Source organism: Chrysemys picta, chromosome 2 (genome assembly GCF_011386835.1).
Source record: "Chrysemys picta bellii isolate R12L10 chromosome 2, ASM1138683v2, whole genome shotgun sequence".
Lineage (NCBI taxonomy): Eukaryota > Metazoa > Chordata > Testudines > Emydidae > Chrysemys > Chrysemys picta.
This window is the reverse complement of record NC_088792.1, coordinates 204,718,410-204,742,013: the sequence shown is the minus strand read 5'-3', so window position 1 is coordinate 204,742,013 and position 23,604 is coordinate 204,718,410. Positions and strand designations below refer to the sequence as shown.

General features: G+C 40.5%; 1 protein-coding gene across 14 annotated transcripts in view; it reads left to right on the top strand.

Annotated features, from left to right (window-relative positions):
- PTPRM (protein tyrosine phosphatase receptor type M) overlaps positions 1-23,604 on the top strand; it is a 712,166-nt gene that overhangs the window by 299,696 nt on the left and 388,866 nt on the right. For all 14 annotated transcript variants that reach the window (XM_042843358.2, XM_042843348.2, XM_065585258.1 and 11 more), the window contains 2 exons: positions 6,604-6,778; positions 18,563-18,856. In XM_042843358.2, the coding sequence (XP_042699292.2) occupies positions 6,604-6,778; positions 18,563-18,856 (469 nt within the window). The remainder of the gene's footprint in view (positions 1-6,603; positions 6,779-18,562; positions 18,857-23,604) is intronic.

Below are 23,604 nucleotides of genomic sequence, written 5' to 3'. Positions count from 1 at the left end.
AAGAAGTCTGCAGTGTTTTCAGTAGGGAAATATATTGTATACTTCATTTGTTAATTGTACCTAGAGTATTTCAAATAGTCTTGGGATCCCACTGTATCATCTTACAATGAAATAGATTTTGACTGTTAAAACTGAAATAATGTAATATGCAGTGTGCCATACTGGGCCTGTGTTTAGCGTTATATCTGAAAAAAAGAAACCCTGATTCCTGTGCCTTTTCTTCAGATTTCAAAATTAGGGTTAAATTTCCCTACATGAGTGACCACTGTGTTACCTGTACTGTTTGGTGATTTTGTGCAATGGCTCAGAGTGTGGCTCACATTTAAACAAAAAGAAAAAGAAACGAAATAAGGGCCCTTGGCCATGGACGGTACTGTAAACAAGGAGCCTCTTGCGTTCATGCACCTCTGTTTCAAAATTAATGTAAATCTTGAATGAAGCAATGCAAAGCAAAATGCACATGAAGATATTGAAAATGTCAATAGAGTAAAATGCATTTTGATTTTTAGCTCCTTTGAGAAATAAACTACTCTATAAAAAGAACAGGAGTACTTGTGGCACCTTAGAAACTAACAAATTTATTAGAGCATAAGCTTTCGTGGACTACATGCATATGCATCCGAAGAAGTGGGCTGTAGTCCAGGAAAGCTTATGCTCTAATAAATTTGTTAGTCTCTAAGGTGCCACAAGTACTCCTGTTCTTTTTGCGGATACAGACTAACACGGCTGCTACTCTGAAACCTACTCTATAAAATTATCCACTGTTAGATAAAACTCCTTTTCTCCCCTGCCCCTCAAAGTAAATTCTGCAAATAAAAACAAGAAACTATATAAAAAAATGTATTTCATCATTGCAACTTGAATTTTTAACCCAAATTTTTAATGTTAATAAAACCTGGAAAACAGTCCACATATAAACTAAGAAAATTGTATGGAGAAACAGAATCATTAGTGTGCTGAGAAACTTTCAGTTCTGCTGTAGTAAAACCTTTAAATAAAATGTGTTTAAGCCATATAAAGAAACTCTGATCATACATTTGGATCTTTTCCTCCATTTTTGGTTGTTACAGTGACTGCTTGTTGGCTAAAGAAGAACGTATTATGCTATGTTCATTTACCAATGTGCTAAAAGAGAATGTTAGCTCTAGCTATATGGTTAGCACTGTCCATTGTTAATCTAACTCTTCTTTATACAGGGTACAGAAATACTGAACTGTGCCTATCCATTTAGCAGTTGCTGAAGGAGGGCTTTTATTTTTTTATTATTTTTATTTATTTTTTTTACTGTAGTCTGGTAGGTATTTAATTCATTACCAATCCTCTCTGTTCATGCTGCAGTACACTGAATAACCCTCTTTTCCATTGGCTGTCACCCCTCTAGGCCAAGGGTTGGGAGGCATAGGGGAGATTACTATCTCTGTACTGTACTTTTTCTTTGGATAACAGGAATGATGTTCCCTGGGACATCAATCTAACACTGTTCACGGACACTAAATTTCCTTTGAAAAATGATTTTTTGAAAAGGCTGAAAATGAAAAATTGCGGGTTTTTTTCCCTGAGATCTACTATGGAGTCTCATGTTAATGATTTATTTCATCACTGTTTGAGTTCTACCAGTCTCACTAAACTGGCAACTTAGAACTAGAGCTCTTTAAATAGGAAAAAAAAGGGTTTTTTTTAAACATTCAGTTAAGGTTAATGTTTACTAATATCCTTTTAACAATATTCAATAACTGTCTTAATGTTCTTCAGTAAAGTTAGCAATACATATGTCTTGTTCTGGACGGTGCCAGCTCCAGCATTTCTGCTGCCCCAAGCAAAAAAAAAAAAAAAAAGCCGCAATCGGCGGCGGCAGTTCAGCGGCAGGTCCTTTACTCCTAGAGGGAGTGAGGGACCTGCCACCCCTGAATTGCCGCAGGTGCCGCCCCTCTCCCTTGGCCGCCTCAAACACCTGCTTGTTAAGCTGGTGCCTGGAGCCGGCCCTCGTTCTGGAAGTCATTTGTGATTTTTAGAGCAACCAGTAACAACCTATTTGCTGAACTCTGTATTCCTGAGGGAACTGAAAATGTGCAAAATCATCTCTAGCCAAACTCTGCTCCATTTGATGAGTTTCGTGTATAGTGTTTATTTGAGCAAGAGAATGGAATAGATTGCACTCATGAAATGTGCTCCATGCTCGTCTAGTTTCAGTCAAGGTTATTGATCTAAGAATAGCTGATGTGTACCTTAGGGCTAAAACTTCCCACACTTGATCAAACCGTTTCCCCTTTTTTGGGGCAGGAAGTGGGATATTAGAAGTCAGGCAAATTAGCTTGTGTATGAGAACCCATCAGAGGCTTAAAGGATGGCAGGATCCCAGTGGAACAATGGGTTATAAGTTATAATAAACTCTGCAGTTAGTCTCTCAAATGCATAAATCATTCTAGTTTCTCATTTTACATATCCACAGAAAAAGATATGAAATGTGCCCTTTAGAACTAGTAGTAAGACAATTTTCTTCTTGGACTTCCCATATTTTACTTTGGGTATGTCTGAACCACAAAACAAACATACAAAAGGTATGTGTTGTTAACTCGGGTTAGCTAACCTGTGTTAGCTAAATTGGATTAAAATAACAGTGAAGACACAGCAATTCGACTTAGAGCTCGGGTGAGCACCTTGAGTTAAAGCCTCTATGGGTATGTCTGCACTGCAGCTGAGCAATGTGATTCCTAGTTCAGATAGACAGACTTGTGCTAGCCCCACTTGACTTAAGATATGTCTGCACTACCCACCGGATCAGCAGGCAGCAGTCGATCCAGCGGGGGTCAATTTATTGAGTCTAGTCTAGATGCGATAAATCGACCCCCGAGCGCTCTCCAGTCGACTCCTGTACTCCACCGCCGCGAGAGGTGCAGGTGGAGTCGATGGGGGAGCAGCAGCAGTCGACTAACCGCAGTGAAGACACCGTGGTGAGTAGGTCTAAGTACGTTGACTTCAGCTACGTTATTCACGTAGCTGAAGTTGCGTAACTTAGATCGATCCCCCCTAGTGTAGACCAGGTCTTAGTATGCTAAAAATAGCAGCGTGGACAGTGTGGTATGGACAGCAGCTCGGGCTAACGCCCCCCTACCCCAGGGTTGGGTGGGCTTGGAGTCAAGACGCTAGCCTGAGCCACTGCCAATACTGCAACATCCACGGTGCTATTTGTAGTTGCTAACCCAAGCTCAAGCTGCTAACCAAATTAAAAGATGAGTTGCCATGTTTTCACTGCTATTTTAACCTGCATTAACAACACACCTTTTTGTGCAGTATAGACATGCCCTTTGTGTATATTACAATCTGGTCTGTATTGGAGGAGGAATGGAGTGGCACAACCCCAGGAAGACCTCCAAGGGGACCAGTCCTGGGGGAAAGGGGGAGAGTATGCAGTAAACCACCCTTTTGCCTGGTCTAGCCTTCTCTCCTCTCTGTTTGCTAGCTGTGCAAATGGATGTGAAGGTTATGTAAAGTCGTAATCCCATCTCTCCTGACCTCCCTTTGGAGTCCGTAGGAGGGATAAGGACCTGAGCTCTACCAAGTGCAGGGAATATGAATCTGACTTGATCCTCCATGAGTGCAGGGAATATGAATCTGACTTGATCCTCCATGAGTTTCTTATGGACCTCCCCCTTCAGTGTTGCAAGGACAGGATAATCTAGCCATCTGTTTCTTCTCTACTCCTGGCATCTAAAGTCAGTGAGTAAGTAAAATGTATTTTCTCTTCCCAGAGGCTAAAATTACCATCCTTTTGCTGTTTCTCCTGCAAAACAAACTGTTCACCTCATTATGCCATGAAGAATCATCATGTTAGCTAGAAATAATTTTCAATACACTTCTGTAGTTCTGCAGTTCTGTTGTAATTGAGACAATCCTGTAAATTTCAGGCTGGTCAGGACCGTGAGTCTAAGCCTGTTATCTGCTTTACCCACAATGCTAGCCTACTTTTAAAGCGTCCCAAAGCAGTCCACAAGATGAGTCTTACAGTCTTGTGTCTAAATTATATTTTTCACATTTGTGAGTAGGTTAGAAAGGAAGAAGATGTAGGTGCTGGGTACACAGAACTCTACTTGAAATCAGTGGCAACTGTGATTGCTCAGCAACTCTGATAATTAGGCCTAAATGAGTGTTGCGTTAAAAATGAAATTAGTACTGCACTTAACATTATTAATTCCTTAAATTCCTAATTAATCTTATCTGCTAACTTCCTAATCTTTCTGCCAGAATGACATCACAACTACCGTAAGCAAAGGGAATGAAAATAGTGGTTTAGCTTGAAATGGTTCTTTCTGAGCTTTGCTTACAGTAATTGTGATGTCACTCTGGCAGGGAAAAAGATTTCTAGGAATTTTAAGGAGCTGGTCTCAAGTCGTGCTCAGGTATGGGGCTAAATAATTTTTAAACAATGGCACTCTCACAGTTTTCCACTTCGGGAATCTTACATAGTTTTAAAATTTTAAATTACAATGCCATCACCACAAATTTACATTTAAAAGAGAAATGACATTATATTACTGTACTCATTAAAATAATGCAAATCGTTATTTACTGTGTAATATCCTGCTACGTTGGCAATAATACTGTGATTAACATTGACTCTGGCTTCATGAATTATGTAAAATAGCCAATTTAATGTGACCATTATTTGCAGCTTTCAATGGCTATTAACAGTATTTTAAGGTTACTTTCAATATGTTGACAACTAAACACAATAACTAACAAACTGAGTTCAGCATTTCCTTAATGGGTCTTAAATTTTGCAACACAAACTACAACTTCCTAGGATAGAAAACAGAAAGGGCTAGCTGTCTTAGTTCATAGGGCAGGCCTCATACAGTTTTGTAGCCTGCTCTTTGTTCTTAAATAAAGTCACAGGAACATAACAAAAACAACAAATACAGTTAAATGGTATAGGCCGCTGCATTCCCCTCTGCAGAAAAAATGGCACCCAGGGCCTAAACGCTACAAGATTCTGTGACGGGTTGGGTCACAGAAATCCACTTAAAAAGAACAGGAGTACTTGTGGCACCTTAGAGACTAACAAATTTATTAGAGCATAAGCTTTCGTGGACTACAGCCCACTTCTTCATATGCATATGCATCCGAAGAAGTGGGCTGTAGTCCAGGAAAGCTTATGCTCTAATAAATTTGTTAGTCTCTAAGGTGCCACAAGTACTCCTGTTCTTCTTTTTGCGGATACAGACTAACACGGCTGCTACTCTGAAAGAAATCCACTTGGGACTGCCACCTGATGTGCTGAGACTGCCTCTAAGGCCGTTCTCCCTGGCAGCTTGGGACTTCAGTACCTTGCCTGGTTGGAGCCAGACACGCTAGCCTGCTAAAAACACAGACCCAGGTCTGAACCACGTCCCCCAAAAGCTGCAGGCTTAACTGAAAACCGCTTAAGAAGTGCTCCGGTCTCCAACACCCAGGTATCCAGTTCCCAATGGGATCCTAACCCTAGAGAAAGTATAAAGCTTAAACAGGGTAAACTCATAAATTGTTCACCCTCTATAATACTGATAGAGAGAGATGCACAGCTATTTGTTTTCCCGGGTATTAATACTTGCTCTGGGTTAATTAATAAATAAAAAAGTGATTTTATTAAATATAAAAAGTAGAATTTAAGTGGTTCCAAGTAATAGACAGAAAAAAGTAAATTACCAAACAAAATAAAATAAAACACGCAAGTGTAAGCCTAATACAGTAGGAAACTAAATGCAGGTAAATCTCATCTTCAGAGATGTTTCAATAAGCTTCTTTGACAGACTAGACTCCTTCCTACTCTGGGTCCAGCAATCACTCAGATCCCGGTAGTTACTGTCCTTTGTTCCAGTTTATTTCAGGCATCTCTTTCGGGTGGAGAGGCTATCTCTTGAGCCAGCTGAAGACAATATGGAGGGGTTTCCAGGGGTTTATATAGTCTTTTTCTTCTCCCACCTCACAGCCACAAGATGGGGTCCCTAGCCACCTGGGCAAGTCATATGTCTCTGAATGATTCAGCTTTTTGCAGGCCAATGCCATTGTTTACATGTTAGTTTGAATGTTCCCAGGAAAGCTCAGATGTGGATTGGCGTCTCCAAAGTCCATTGCTAGTTAAGTACTCCCAATTACTTGAATAACCCAACTCCTTCACACTGTGTTGACCAAATCTGTCTTATGTGCTTCCTATAGCAAACACTTTAAATACAAGCATAGAGCCAATGCTTATAACTTCAGATATAAAAATGATACATGCATACAAATAAGATGAATATATTCAGTAGATCATAATCTTTGCAAATAAGTTACATGGCATATGTAGCATAAAACATATTCCAGTTATGTCATATTTACACTCATAAGCATCTTTCTATAAACCATTATGGGGTGCAACATCACAGATTCCTCTCAGGGTTTTCTGTGAATTCTCCCACTAGGGGAATGATGTTTCCTTTCAATCCTATGGAAATGCAGAATAAGAAAGGGTTCAGCTCTCAGAAACTCCAGGTCCCCCTCTTTTGAGAGGGGTTGGAGAAATAAAGTTGTTTTTCAATAAATGTTTTTATTTTAAAACAACATTTTTACTTTTGTTTCTTACTCTAGGGCATTTATGTAAGGGATGCACCTTTGAAGGACATAAAGGTGTCTAATGATCGTCGATTCATAGCTCTTTTTAATGTGGTGAACGCTACAAAGCGAGATGCTGGCAATTACCGCTGCATGATCCGCACAGAAGGAGGTGCTGGTGTATCAAGCTATGCAGAACTGATAGTCAAAGGTATTTCAGAATATAATATGTATTTATTTCTAATATGTACTTATTTGGTGTATGAAATAAGAGCATGCAATTGTTAAGTATGTCACCCATAGCCTATTAAAGCCAAGGAGAGACTCAGTAAAAAAAGACTTGTGACTCAGACCGTTTTTATGTAAATCTCAAGATTCTGTCCTGCTCTTAAAGACTGGTGGGAGATGCCACACTGGAGGGTTATTTATTAAATTCTACTACTGCTTGTGTACTAAAAGCATTATTTTAAAATATATGTATTTTTAAATGTACATTTAGATGATTCTTCTGAAATGGAATAAATGTTCCTTGCAATCTATCTCCTATGTGGAGGCTGCATCCTAAAAATGTATTTAGTGTGAGGTATGAGAAAATAAAGGAAAACTCTTAAAATATAAATATTCAGCATATGGGAGGTTTTAAAACAGCAGGAAAAGTTCAAAATGTGAAATGAATGTCTATGAAGATGACCAATTGCATCATAGAAAACAGTGCTAATACAACTATATTGCGTTCTATTTAAATTACACTTTGCTTATTTCTTTTTATATCAGGTTTTTGAGAGCATATATTTGGGATCTTTTCAGAGAAATATAGATTCTATAGCAGCTGGCTCTTGGAAGCTCTGCAGGGTACTCTAACATGGAGGTTGATCCTGAGTCTGAAGAGTACTTACCCATAACAATGGTCACCTAATCTGTTCATGACTCCCACTTTCTAAAGGGAGTAGTCACAGATAAGGCCAAATGCTATAGATAGTGAACAGGAACCCAACAGCTAAAATGGGGTGGGGTCAGTTCTTGTCTGACTGATATGCCATTAACTGATATGTTTTAGAAAGCTCCACACCACCTAAATGTGTTACATCTCTCTGACTGACAACTCCATACCTATCAGACAAGAAGAGGGCCTGGGGCTGAAGACTGACTTATTGTCTTTCTTTCCTTTCACCTCCAAAGAAACTAAAATTTTATTTGGTGGGTGAATGGGAACATAGAGAGTGGAAAGCTCATTGTATCTATACCCTAAACTTGTGTATCTGAGCAGGGATGGGTGTAACATAGCCTTTAGTACAAGAGTCGGCAACCTCTTGCACGCAGCTCACCATGGTAAGCACCTTGGTGGGCTGGGCCAGTTTGTTTACCTGCCGTGTCGGCAGGTTCGGCCGATCGCGGCTCGCACTGGCCGCGGTTCGCCGTCCCAGGCCAATGGGAGCTGCGGCCAGCACATCCCACAGCCCCCATTGACCTGGGACGGCAAACCGCGGCCAGTGGGAGCCGCGATCAGCCGAACCTGCCGACGTGGCAGGTGCCCGAGGTTGACGACCCCTGCTTTAGTATATGGGGGGGGAAAAGCCATTAAAGAGCTATCAATTAACCCCCAATGGTATGTTATTGTTGTACATTATTATTATTATTATTATTATGGTAAATATGAATATTGCCTGGTTAGTGAACAAAAAGATTGCCGTTAAATAATGTATCAGGTCTCCACACATCAAGAAGAAAAGACAGACTGTTGTTCGTACATCTTCTGTCTTTTATATGAAAGTGAATAAAAGTATCGACTGCTTCATTTAAGTGAATCCTAAAAGGAAACTTTTCAATTTACCTAACTGTTTATTCTGATGGAAAAGACTGAACAGAGTCAGTGACTTGTCATTCTGTGTGTTCAGACTACACAATATCCTCATCTGTTTGTCAGGGAATTGGATTGAAATGTCACTTTATCTCTGTCTAATGTGAGCCATGAAATTGGTCTTGTCAGATCACCTGCTTATTGTAAAAAACAGCAGCTCTTTTCTAATAGGTGACATAAAAGTAATCAAACACTGAACAAAAAGGAAAAGAGTGGGGTGGAATTGATTAAATGTATTTGGTAAAGTAAATTAGTCTTCTATATATGGTCCATGGGTTGAACTTTTCTAATAGTAGTCAGATCCAATATAGATTAAATTTAGGAGAACAGAATGAACCTTTCTGAGAAGGGCATCAGATTATTAGAATACGAACTGGTTATTGAGTTCAAACAAGGTAAATGTAGGTGTCAGACTGGTTAGAAGGAGGTTTGTTAGGTTTTTAAGTAAGGGCAGCCATCTGTACCGTCAGTGGCTCTTATTTCTGCATCTTGTCAAATGGAAGATTTAGCACCTTGAATAGAATTGAATGTGTTTTGGCCCTTTAGAAGAAAAAGTGTGTTCCAAAATTGAGAGCAAGATCATTTTGAGACCAGGGCAAGATTTAAGAAATTATTAAAAACTTGTCATCAAGGGTGTCAACAGTTGTGAAATAGAGAATGCTTAAGTATATCTAACTGTTTATATTCTCTTTATTTGCTTGCCTGCCTGTGCCTGTTTTTCTCTCTACCTGACTCCCATATAAGGAGAGCTGGTAGCACTGCCTGACACTTTCCAACATAAGACCCTGTCTTCAGTTGCTTATAACTTTGCCAAATGTTAAAATTTTGAGCTAAAAATTTCCATACCAGTTTAACAACTACAAAGAGGGATGTCAGCCTCTGCCTCTGTGTTATCTGATTTAGGCTCAGAAATCAGCAATCCAGAACCATTACCTGCTACTCTTGATTCCAGAGTTGTTGGGCCGTGTGGGGGCTGCTCACATATTCACAAAACTGGATCTCTGGGGAGCTTAGAATTACTTCTGTGTCTGAAAGGGACAACCTCTTGGAGCCTTATGGCCATGTTGAATATTTAGTGATGCCATTTGGACTGACTAATGCCTTAGAGTGGATCCAAGACTTAATGAACCATGTGCTATGAGACCTACTGGACCAGTTCATGGTGGTATACTTAGTCTCAGAAGATCAATATATTATCTATCTGAACCAAAATGCCACTCAGGTCCACACAGTTCTGGAGAGACTATAACAACATGGTCTCTATACTAAATTTGAGAAGTACGCATTTGATCAGACCTCAACTGAGTTCCTGGGTTTCATCCTGTCCCCAGAAAGAATCAAGATAGATCCATGCAAAGTTCAGCCTGTCTGCAAGAGGGCATGCCCCCACAATATGTGTGACCTACCACAGTTTTTAGGCTTTGCAAACTTCTACCGGAGGCTCCTATTCTGGAAAAACACCAAGTTCCATTGGGTGCCTAAGGCCTAGGATGCATTTCAGGAGTTGAAGCTTGCTTTCTCCACTACAGTATTGGCTCACCCAGACATAACACAAGCTTTTGTTGTAGAAGCTGATGCCTCTAGTATGGCAAATGGGATAGTCCTCTTCCAAAGGCATGGACGCAAGCTAATGCTGCACCTTATTCACAAGGATGCTTACCCCCTGCTGATCAAAACTATGAGATCTTGGACAAGAAGCTCCTGGCCATTAAGACCCCTTCCAAAAGTGGTGACACTAGTTGGAAAGGGCCCTCAATTCAGTCCAAGTGTTTACCAATCACAAGAACTTGGAGTACCTGTGCAGGACCAAGACCCTAAATCAATAACAGCTTTGAACATAAGAGTGACCATACTGGGTCAGATCAAAGGTCCATCTAGCCCAGTATCCTGTCTTCCGACAGTGGCCAAGGCCAGGTGCTTCAGAGGGAATGAACAGAACAGATAATCATACAACATAATCTGTCTTCATGGGCTCCTGGATCACATCACCTATGACTGGGGGCCACAATTTACTGCCTGCTTCTGGCATGAGGCCCTGCATTTATTTGTGCGCACCTGTCCTCTGCCTACCATCCTCAATTGACCAGCTAAATGGAAAGAATTAGCGAGATCCTTGAATACTTACGATGCTACATCAGTCATTACCAGGATGACTGGTCTTCACCATTATTCTGTGCAGAGTTCTTGTACAGTAATGTGGACTATGTATCTGCAGGCCACAGCCCCTTCTTTATCAACTACGGGTACCACCCCCAATTCCACCCACGACTACCCTCATCCTCCCCCAATGCATCTACCTAGTACAACACATCCATTACATCCAAGAGAACGTGAAGGGACAACTTGACAAGGTCAAGGGGGAATACAAAAAGTGCATGGACAACAGGTCTCCATCTCCTACTTCATAGGGCAAAAAGTATGGCTTCCAACAGAACTCCTCTGTAGTCAAACAGTCTCGGAAATTAGACTGCCAGTTCCTTGGCCTGTACCGGATTTGGCTACAAAACAACATGGTCACTTTAGAGCTCCTCTTGAGCCCACAGAGTCCACCCCATATTCTATGTCTCACTTCTAAACCATACACTAAGAATACATTTCCCCACAGAGCCCAACCACCACCCCCATTGTTACAAGTACAGGTCAAGAGGAATACATTGTTCACAAAGTCCTTGACTGTAAGATCAAGCAAGGAGAATTATGGTACCTGATTGATTAGGAAGATTATGGCCCAGAGAAATGCTTGGGAGCCAGGTGAGAACTTTCACGTTCATGCTTCTGCCCTGGTTTGGGCCTTCCACGAGAGCTACCCTGAGAAACCTGGATCCATGTCCTAGAGGAGAGGGTGATGTAATGACCCCTGGGTCTCGAACCTGGACCTATGCTCCAGTCCTCCAACTGGCAGCCTATAGCTTGATGATAACTCTGCCCCAAGGTCCTATTGGTGGAGTCCCAGAGCAGCTGACTGGCCACTGGCCCTATTTAAACCATTGACAGGAACAGGAAGCTGATCGAACAACTGGGCTGCACTCTGCTCTGGACTGTGTGCCTTTTGCTTCCTGCTCCTGCTACCCATTCCTGCGACACTCTAGCCATTCCTGCTTCCCTGGCTTGATTTCCTGGTATCCCAACATAGCTTCACTCCTGGCATCCCAATCTCCAGTTTGTCTCCTGTCTCTCACCACTTGGTAGACCAGGGACACCGGAACAATTTGTATAATGGAGGTGCTGAGAGCCATTGAACCAAACCACTTCAATGGAATCCACTTCAAGCCAGGGGTGCTGCAGCATCCCCAGCACCTTTCGTAGATCTGACCTGGCCTCATTCTCGCCTCATGGCTCTGATCTCCAGTTTGTCATCTGCTTCTGACCTCCCGGTATTCTGACACAGCCAGCTCTTGACTCCTGTCTTGTGACTGCGCATTCTGGCTATAACTATTGGGTCTGGCTGCCCACGAACCAGCCATGACACTTTGAGCTGTATTTTTCTGGAAAATTTAAAATACCACAGTTGAATAATTTTTGAGAATGAGGCCAGGGAAAAATACATTGTTTTGCCCATGTTAAAAAAATTCTGGTGACCTTTTTCTTCGAAAAGCTGTAGCACCTCCATGCTTCAGAGAGGGACTTGACATTTGGTGAGACCTCAGCTGAAGTATTGTGTCTAGTTATGGGCCACACACTTTAAGAAAGATGTGGAGAAATTGGAGAGAGTCCAGAGGAGAGCAATAAAAATAAGAGGTTTGGAAAACATGACCTGTGAGAAAAGGTTGAAAGAACTGGGAATGTTTCGTCTCAAGAAGAGAAGGCTGAGGGGGACATAACAGTCTACAAATATGTAAAAGATTGCTATAACAAGGATGGTGACCAATTGTTATCCATTTCTTCTGAGGGTAGGACAAGAAGTAATCAGCTTAGTTTGCAGCAAGGGAGATTTAGGTTAGGAATTAGGAAGCTTTTCCTTAACTATAAGAATAGTTAGGCACTGGAACAGGATACCCAGGGAGGTTGTAGAATTCCCATCATTGGAGGCTTTTAAACCAGATTAGACAAACATCTCTCAGGGATGGTCTAGGTATACTTAATCCTGCCTTAGTGCTTAGGACTAGAATGCCTCTTGTGGTCTCTTCCAGCCTATGTTTCTACGATCCTGTGATGAAGGTGAAAAATTGCAGGGCTCAGTGGGAATATATCTGTCATGTAGCTTTGACCACCTCACCTGCTCTCTACCTGCTGAATCACCTTGATGGAACTAACTCTGAAATTCCAAATCTTTGAGTATCTTCAACTAGTTGCTATTTAATTTTTTTTTTTTAAACCCTGCTTAAGCTCCAGAATGTGCAAGATTCCATACTGGGTAGTAACAGCGTCTCTTAACACAAAAGCGTGACTGCTATGAAGTCAGATATCTTGCAATCCTGGAACAAGCTCTACTAAATAATCAACAGACAGGACATGTCTGGTTTTGACAGTGTGTAACTTATTTAAATCTGAACAAATTTTCATGAGGACAGAAAAGGCAACTCTGATTCCAAGGCTATTCTCCCTGCCAAATTTCAAGTCCTTATGGAAAACCAGGGAGGTGCTAGAGCTCTTCCAAAAATGTTCAGGAGAATTTTATAATTAAAGTGTAAGGCAGCCTAAATACACTGGTCTACAATTTTTGAGAAGTCGTCTGCTTCAGAGATAAAATGTGCTATTTATTTTGATGTGCTGAATTCAAATATGACAATTAAAACAACTGATTGGCTACTGTTTCTAAGATATTTAAGTTTTTACATTTTATGTCTATGTATATTGTGTAGATAGTAGAGTTTTAATCACAAATTGTAAACCTAGGTCTTTTCATGTGTTTATGGTTGCTTTACATGATAATATTTCACCTGTCCTGTTTATGTAACACTTTAAAAATCAGCAAAAGGGTTATATAAATAAAATTTATTATGAAACAAATGCAAAAAATATTATGTACATAGTTTAGTCCTATTCACAGTCCACTTTTTCTTCTTTGACACACCTTTCCCAACTGGAGGCACCATGCAGAAGTAACAATTGCTGGTATGATCTGTTGGCTCTCTCCAAATCATTGGCACTGCAAAAGGCATAGATTTCCTTTTCCTGTTCAACCACTGGTGAAGATTTGTTGCACAAGTGTTGCAGCTCTCTTCATCCCATCCCTTCCCACCTTAGCTGGGGCAGGCCGGGTGAGGATGTCTATGGCCTGGCCAGAGCTGCTCCGGCAGGCTGGGCGGCACGGCCACTGCCTGCCAGCCCCGGAGCTGCAGCTGCTTCGGAGGCTGGGGGGAGAGCAGTGTGGCCAGAAGAGGAGAGACTCTGGCCCCGCCTCTTCCCTTCTGGCTGTGCTGCCTCTTCTTGCTCCATCTGTTGTGGGGAGGGACTGTGTCCCACCTCTCCCTCTCTATACCCATTCATAAGCCGACCCCCTTCTCTGATGCTTCCCTTTTTTACTAAAAAAAATTCAGCTTATGAACAAGTATATACGGTAACTGCTATAATTTCTGGCTGCCATCTCTCCTATGAAAGGTAAATAATGATGCAATCATTTTTTTCCTACACAAAACACAATCAGTCTGAGTCCCCACTAAGTTACTCCACTGATTTCAACTGGGCTACCAGGGTAAAACTGTTGTAACACAGTGGCTAATTGGGTTCACTGGAATGGAATCATGCCAGTGTAACAGAGGAGAATTTGGCCCAGCATACTTAAGCCATGAAGAGCAAGCAGGTTTTTGTTTTTTCTTATTCTGTGTACAGTACCCTAAACAAAGAAGAGTAAAGGCTTGTTCTCCCACAACAGTTTCAGTTCTATATGATGTTGTGATGAACATTTGCTAATATGTTAATGTATCACTTAAAATAAAGAGGCTGTGTGCGAGTCCCTCTCAAGGACTTCTGATTGGCCTCAAAGTGGAAGCTTAAGTGAGGGAGGGAAAGGGATAAACAGTGGGTGAGGATGAGGTTGTAAGGAATGCAGTGAAACATTAATGATTTCCTGACTATTTAAGCTGGTCAAGATCCTGTTTTAACTCTGGGCTTGTCTATACTACAAAATTAGGTCGACTTAAGCTAGATTGACCCATAGCCACCGCAGTAATTAAATTGGCTTTTGGTGTCCACACTACCCTCCTTCCGCTGGTGATGCACCTCACTGGGAGCGCTTGCACCGACTGAAGTGGGGTATTCTGGAGCACTGACAGCTGGAGTGTGGGGCACTGACAGCTGCACAGGGCTTACAGCTGGAGACCCTCTCCACCAGGGCTGACAGCCTGAGCTGGTGCAGGGTTCAATTGCAGAGCAGGGGAGCTTACCAGCAGTGAAACTGACATTCTTTTCAGTTTCATGGCTGCTGCTATTTCACATTTTGTGTCCAGCTGACACCAGGCTCACAGCTGGAGCACCCTCACCCCAGGTCTGACAGCCTGAGCCAGAGACAAAACGTCAAGAATGTCAGTTTCTCTGCTGAAAAGCTCCCTGTTGTGAAATTGAGGCCCATGCAGGGCTCACAGCTTGGGCTGTTAGCGTTGGTAGAGAGGGGCTCCAGCTGTCAGCCCCATATGCGGCTCACAGCCAACAAGTGATGTAAGTAGTGCAGTGTCTACACAGACACTGCATCACCTTAACTACATTGACCTAAGCACTACGCTGCCCATGGAGGTGGAGTTATTAAGTCAATGTAGTGGGTGACTTATATCGGCGGGATCACCATTGTAGTGTAGACACTGACAGAGTTAGCTTGATGTAAGCTGTCTTATGTCAACCTAACTCTGTAAGGTAGATGAGACCTCGATAACAAACACGGACTTCTCTTACAAAAAGTAGGATAAGTATACTTAATTTATTACTGAAGAACACGTGATGTACACTAAGTATAAGTAAAGTCTATTTTCTCCTATGGACAGAGAAGCAATAGATCTATATTATACCTTTATTGGAAAATAGACCCAATAAATTTTAACCCCTATTTTACATGCTACTGCCAGGCCTAGATCTGTGCAAAAACAATGACAGCACTTGGATAGTAAATGCCATGCTGAAGTATGACATTACATAATGGGCAGATAAAAGATACATTACCTATTTTCACCTTAATGAGATATTCCCACTGATTCCCAAAGGAAAAACATGGTAAAACTAGACAACAGTCCAAAAGGTCTCCAAAGATGCTTACAAATTATTACTACTTAGTACAGACACACAAATCCAGTTTAAAATATAGTGGTAACCTACTACATGTAGAGTACAGCAACATCCTATAAACTTTTAATTTTTAACAAGAAAAACTATATTATATGTCAGCATCAATATAGGACAAAATCTAGCTTCAGCTTCTGAGGATTAGAAATTTAGTGTAGTTTTATTGACATTATTATTTCTGAAATATATAACTATGGCTTCCTGCAGAAACTGTATATCTTTAAATAGTTTTGACTTAATTCAAAATGATTAAGCATCAATTTAAATCATTAGGCTCCTTCTTGAACCAGGACGTGAAATGGAACTTTTTATGGAGCATTCTAAGCCATTTATGTAGCCATGCTGAAAGAACAGTTAATTACTTTCGAGTTTCAAATGCTAGTAATGGCTGTTCAACTGCCATCAAAATGCAAACTCAGGAGTAAGGTCATAAAGGTCAGTAGTTACACCAATTCATTTAAAGTCTTACAAGTATTTGAAATAGACATTATTTTATTGCTTTTTCATCCCCTGGAGTATTTTTTCATTCCCCTATGACCAAAGTACAAAATAGGTTAAATTCAGTTGTGTGGTTCCAGCAAAAGCTTGCACGTATCACGATTTTACTCTGAAGGTAATCTTCCAGCTAAAGGTTGAACACGTATAAAACGAACCTATCATCATACATATTGCACTTATATTTAACTGACAATTGGCTAAAAAAATAAGGGTCCTGAAGTTAAGTATATACTGTAATAGAAAAAAAATGAAGTTTTAGAGGATACTGTAATGAAAGATAAATGGCTATATTATTTCTGCATATGTTAAAATGTTAAACATTATATAATAAACTGATAAGGACCATCGTTTTACCCAAGTTATTCCTTCATATAGTTTAGCTTTTCCTCCTTTTCACTAGACAGGGTGTTTCTATGTATGACAATGAAGAGTTTGGATCAATTGTTCAATTAAGTACCAGACTCTGCATATGTTATAGTTGGCAGCAGCATGCTTTTTTCCCTTGGAGGCAATTTTAGTGGTGGCCATCAAATAGGGTCTCACTAAATATCCTAATTATTTTCTCATCTATATTACCCCAGCCCTCTAGATACAGGTGCACTATATCTTAATTTGAAAATAGTTGGCTTAACCAAAATGATACAATTTTAAATTTTAAATGGCTGTAGTAATTATGTATATTTAAGCTACACTTTAATTTATTTTGTGGGGTGTGGGGAGTTTGCAGGTAGCAATACCAGGTCAATAAAACTGTTTAAGTTAGAAAAAGTTATTTCTCACTCAACTCTTATGGATGTAAAGTAAACCAAGCTATTCGATACTGCAACACCCTTTTCAGTTTGGCTTTTAAAATTACAGTAAATATCAATACAGCCCGATAAAGAAAGTTTGAGCTGATTTAGTGCTTTAACAACTCCAGACATGAGAACAGTTGGGGAATTCCAAGCCAGTGGTGTGAGGGTGATGGGGCATGTCCATATAAGAAGAGGAAATACCAAACACTCTCCTGTTACAGCACCGGAAGTTAATGTCCATTGATGGCAGATCAAATGGAAAGCTTTAGATAGATGCTATAATGGTGGCCAACACCAATGGACCAATTAATGTAAAAATGGGAACAAAAATAGTACACCCAAAATGAAAAGTGAGTGTGGGGGCCCCAGGCTAGGGGTGGGGTCATGTGGGGGTGGTTACAGAGGTTACTCCCCTGAACCCCAGCTTCTGCCCCCCTCCCCCAAATTTCCCCACCCATTTCTGTCCCGGCCCATTAGGGCAAGCCGCTGGCAGGCTGGGACACTTTATTTACTAGGTTTACCTCCGTGCCTGCAGACACTTGAGGTAAACAAACCGTCTCGGCCCGCCAGCAGCTTATCCTGATGGCCCGGGAGCCAAAGTTTGCCAAATGACCCCTGAATTATAGGGTCGGCTTATGAATGGGTCATAAAAAAAATTCCATCTTTACTTATCCGTCTTGGGGGGGTCGGCTTATAAATGAAGTGGCTTATGATCAAGTATACACGGCACTTAGTTTGAAAATGGAAAGTGCTATATATCTGCTTAGTACTAGTACACAGTAACAAACTTTTTTTAAAGTATTTTGAAAACAAACTGTTCCCCACCTCACACACATTTGGTATATGAGGTGGTATTATCTCCCTTTTGCAGTTAGGGAAACTAGGATAAAATGATTTGCCCAAGGTCATTATGCAAGGTAGAGTCAAAATAAGAACAAGAACTCAGGAATTCCTAGTTCCCAGCTCTGGGCTTGCTCAGGTTGACAACACTGCCTCGTATTAGATAGAAAAGTGCAGGATACTGAACCCGAATGAACAATTCATCCATTCCGCTCAGCTCAGAAGTCTGAAAGTTTACATGGGGAGAAGCACAAACTAAATTGTTTTGAAAATAAATATTCTCATTTCCTTTTCATCACAAATGATATCACAATTCCGCAAGATGGCTGCCATCAGAAATGGACTCAAATATACATTTTAATTAAAAATATTACTTTTGAATACAAGTCACAGGTTACACATAGAGAGAGATGTCTTAACATGTGAACTTGGGTTCATCTCCCTTTTAAATTGCAAGTGAAAAGATGCAGGAAATGCATACAGTTAACATTTGGTGTATAGGTAAAATAATTTCAAGCTGTTTGGGATGTTTATATAAATGGAGTCTATATGTTAAAACCTTTCAATAACATAACATGAAAAAGTACATTTACCAGGTCTTTATGAGTAACAGAGTTTATATGTAGTGATTTATCCTTACACAATAAATAGGTAACTCTGACATTGTTGATCATCTCTTATATTTATGTTTCTTTGGTATTTTTAAGGTAGACTTTCAAATATGGTTTAGTGAAGATTGTTGTTTGAATGTTTTGGAAGTAGAAATAACTTTTTACAATTTTTTTTATTATAGAGCCACCTGTTCCCATTGCGCCACCTCAGTTGTCTTCAGTTGGTGCAACCTACTTATGGATACAGTTGAATGCTAATTCCATCAATGGGGATGGGCCGATCATTGAGAGGGAGGTAGAGTATCGCACTTCAAGTGGAAGCTGGTATGACAGACAGCCAGTAGACTCCACAAGCTACAAAATCGGGCACCTGGATCCTGATACAGAATATGAAATCAGTGTGCTGCTTACAAGACCGGGTGAAGGAGGTACCGGATCCCCAGGCCCAGCTCTCAAAACAAGGACAAAATGTGCTGGTGAGTACCAGAAGGAAGCCAGAAAATTTTAAACAGTTTGCTTGGGTTGAAACCAGCAGGCTACTTTACTAACAATTGTCAATGTATAGCTTGAACTTGCATGACGCAGAAACTAAGTCCAGAATACTTATAAGTATAAACCATTTAGCTTTTTGCGAATGGTGACCTTGAAGCCAACCTACGGAGTCATGGTACATTAAATCATACCTGTTCGTGACTGGCAATAATTAATGCAGAATACAGTGCAGTTTCAAAGCAGCAGACTTTCCTGATGTACAGCACACTGTTGGGCTTCCTTCATTTCATGATATCCTACCTGCATCAATGCTAGCTTTTATCCGTTATTTTCTGAGCTCACATTACAAGCTATTTTTTGGCGTCAGTAGCAGATTCATAAGTCTGTAGATGATGTGGAAAAATAGACTTCATAATAGCAAATGCATTTATTGTTGTGTCTCCATTAATATATGGGATTTAACTAAGGGCTGCTTTCTTAGATGGCTGTCAGTGGGTCCTTTTGTTAAATGAGATACAGTGATTTATGTTGTTGTATAGAGAGTTTGGCTCTTATATTGTTAAGTGGTAATCAGTGGTGCTGATGTGCTTGTAAATGGATACAAAGCAGGGCTATAGTAGAAATACAATTGTATAATAATCCTGTAGAAAAGTAGCAGTGATATTAGCATTGTTATTTATTTGCTATTCAGCTGTAGGAAGAATAAATGAAGGATAGTGAGATACAAAACATTTTTGATGCCAGCATTTTCATTGTCATTTTTTATGAGACTTAAACATTTGTTTTAAAAATTGAGGCGTTTTCTAGGGTGAAGTTAAGACTATGGGGACAGATTTTGAGAATCAAATTTCCCTTTCAGAACATGAATTATAGTAAACAAATTTGATTTGCGCACACGTTTGTTTCATGTGAACTGGGGTACAGATTTGCATATAAAAGTATAGTGGCCCATTTGAGTTTGGCCTAGACATAGATCATTCTGAGTCTCTACTAACACTGGAGATGAAGGAGGAGAGAAGGACATACAATGCGATGGGCTTTAAAATTTTTAATGTGAATTTCTCCCCCAAAATGTTGAATCCCCCTCACTACAGTAAAGCTGGCAGGAGGAGACGGAAAGAAAAACTACTGAAGAAAAGGAAATGAAACCACTTGTATGAATTAATTTATACTAGTCTTCAAAGAGTTGATGTATATCTTGGTCTTTTTTTAAAGATACAGAAAATAACTAGGCAAATCTCTATTGGACCTCGGTGATAGGTACTTCTCACATAACTGTCCAGGCACCAGCAAGTGATTAAACAATGTATTACAAATAGAGACAGTATCCAACAATGTGCAGATTATTCTGTATGTGATGTCAAATGTAGACATAGTGACTTTTTCAACTTCCTAGTAATATGCTATTGTCTCCAAATTATATTCTAAATAGTGGCTGATTTGTTGTTTTTTGTGTGTGTATTTGTTGGTTTGTATGTTTTTTTGCTTAGAATGTTTAGGGTGTTTTTTGTTTTTTTTTTACAATCCCACTCCCTCCTTCCCCCCCCCCCCCAAAAAAAAAGGACTAAAAAGGCAACGCAAAGTATTTCTGTATTTCTGATCTCCAAGATTTTCCTCATTAGAATATAATAATTTTAGGACAATAAATATTTTGGCATAAAATCCATTATAGAGTTCCTTTAACAAGGGCCTCTAGTTTAAGATGTCTTTCCTAAGTGAATAAAACATAATTATCTTTCCAAGTTATATATATTCTTTTCAGGCTCACTCTAAGTACTTTAAAACTAATCTATTTTTCTTTATATTTTGATTTCCTGCTTCTATGAGTAGACACCATAGTGTCAGATGAGTTAGTGAGAATTATTACCCAGAGAGTTACATGGAGAATACAGAACTTTAATTACATGTAAATTCATCATGTGTTTTCTGCTGTCATTTCAGTGGTAGGTATTATGGAGCATTAAGACAAACACCCATTCACATAAAATATTCACTGAAAGAGTTTCTATCAGGTAAACTATTGTAATATATCCCTATTATTTGTGATTTCATTAAGCTAACCATTAACCTGCTGCATTCCTTTCTCAAATGAAATGCATAAAGTGGAAGCTGAGTGAAAAATTAAAATTATGAATGACAGTATTAAATCTAGCTCCACAAATTGGCTTTTTTATGTCTGGAGATACTGCTTTGAAGGTGTAGTAGTTGTTGGTTAACTACTAGTGAGCGACATGCTAATAACTGTCTCAAGGGGTTAAAAAAGAGATGCTGATAAACTAATAACAAAGTAATTAAACTGGGTAGGAGTGAAATTATGCCAGTCTCAAATGTGGACCATAAAATGAATAATACAGGAGGCTTTTAAGAGAAGAATCATTGTATCTTTGTAATTGCTTTAATAATTGTATGCTGCTTGCCTGTTCCCTTTGGGTCCAGAGTACTACTTTGAGACTTGAAGCAGCATGTTAGACATTCAATAATCATAATAGTTCTCCAAAGTGCTTGAACTATGTTTTTATTTTGGCAGAATGAGATTTCGGGGACTTATAATAGACAAGTGCTGTCTCTAGCTCTAGTAAATAAAAGAATCTATAAATAGAATGGAAAGAAAATAAAGAAAAGAAATCTCTCCAAAGTTGGCAGTATCATCCACAGTGGAGCAGTATTGGTATGCTTTGAAAAGTGCTTTGTTTCCTTGTGATGAAACATAATATAAATGCAGATGATTTTTCTGTCAAGTGGGTTGAAGAGATGATGTTTGGACTTGGATCAGGGTTAGGCGGTGCCTTGGAGTTCAGATTGAAGAAGAGCAATGGCTAGGGTGCAGGGTGGTGGCACTGAAATCTCTTTAATTTCTTGCTCAAGCTTTCTACATTTGAATCAGATCCAGAAAAAAAGGCCCTTGTTAGTTTTGGGTCTGACCTGGCACCAAAACCTGCAGGGGTCAGTTTGGAGTTTAAAACTTTAAATCATAAGCCACCACACTCCAAAAATTTGACATGGGTGAAATGGTGGCTGCTGCTAAGAAAGCACCAACTATATTATTTATGAGAACACTTCTGCTATACTGTACATCACTGATTATTCTCGTGCTTTCTCTCTCTATACACACACACACACACACACACACCCACACCCACACACACACACCCTATACATATATGGAATGTGGGCCAATTATTATTGCCATGAGAATTAACATTAGTTTTGTGCCCATATCACAGTGTTGAGGAAATTTAAATAAGGCAAAGTATAGTGAATTTCCTCAAAATACCAGTACATAATAAAGCAAAATATATGGCCACTAACATTGCCCCCCTATTGTACAGTAACTCCTCACTTAAAGTTGGCCCGGCTTGTTTAAAGTTGTACAATGCTTCCTTCTAATGTCATTTGGCAGCCGCCTGCTTTGTCCACTGCTTGCAGGAAGAGCAGCCCGTTGGAGCTAGCTGGTAGGTGGTTGGAACCAGGGTGGACCGACAGCCTTCCTATCAGCTCTACTTATCAGCTCCTCGCTTCCCTAAGTTCCCTGTGCAGCAGTTGCCCAACAGGCTAGCAATTGCAGCTGTCCCTCCCACCACTGCCATGTGCTGCTCCTGTCCTCTGCCTTGGAGCTGCTCCCGGAGACTCCTGCTTGCTGTGTGGGGGGGGGGGAGGAAGAGAGGGGGAAATGTCAGGGTGTCCCCCTCCCCCCTGCTCCTGCACCTCGCTTACCACATCTTCCATAGAGCAGGGGGGACAAACGACAGAGGGAGCTTCCAGGCAGCAGCAGCTGCAGTCTGATCCAGTCTCAGCTTGCTGATCTGATTAACAAGGCAATGTACTTCTGACCCCACTCTTCATACTTAAAGGGGAAATGCACATCTCTCTCTCTCTCTCACACACACCCAGACACACGTTGTGTGTCTGTCTGTCAGGAGCGGCACCAGGGTTTTTGCCGCCCTAGGTGACAGTGCTCCTCCTCTGAGCATTCGTTGGCGGGGGGGGTCCTTCCGCTCCGCGTCTTCAGGGCACTTCGGCGGCAGGTCCCGGAGTGAGTGAAAGACCCGCCGCCGAATTTCTGCCAAAGACCCAGAGCGGAAGGACCCCTGCCGCCGAATTTCCGCCGAGGGTGGCAAAATGCAGCCCCCCAAATCCTGCCACCCTAGGCGACCACCTAGGGTCGCCTAGTGGAAGCGCCGGCCCTGCTGTCTGCCCTCCCTCCTTTTTTGTTGCCTTGTACAGTAGAGTGTGAGAGTTAACCCTTGAGGGCTCAGCCAATTGCTAATTCATCATTTAGCAGTAAGGCATTCCTTGGAAATATCCCACTCTCTGACTCCTCCACCTCAACCAAGCTTCACAATCATCATCACTGTGTACCAGTATTAAATTTTTTGTTTAAAACTTTGTGTGTGTGTGTCTATATAGTCTTTTGTCTGGTGAAAAAAATTTCCCTGGAACGTAACCCCCTCATTTACATTAATTCTTATGGGGAAATTGGATTTGCTTAACATCGTTTCGCTTAAAGTCGCATTTTTCAGGTACATAACTACAGTGTGAAGTGAGGAGTTACTGTACTTGGGTATTAAAATGCATGCTATCTGTTATCCCTTCCTTGATTACATGCTTTTTTGGGGTCCACGGCTATAATATTATTTATACATAATTTGTTTTAATTTACTTTTTTACATGTTTGTTTTAAAAAGTGTTATTAACATACAGTATCTCCCATAAAACAGCAAAGAAATTCTAA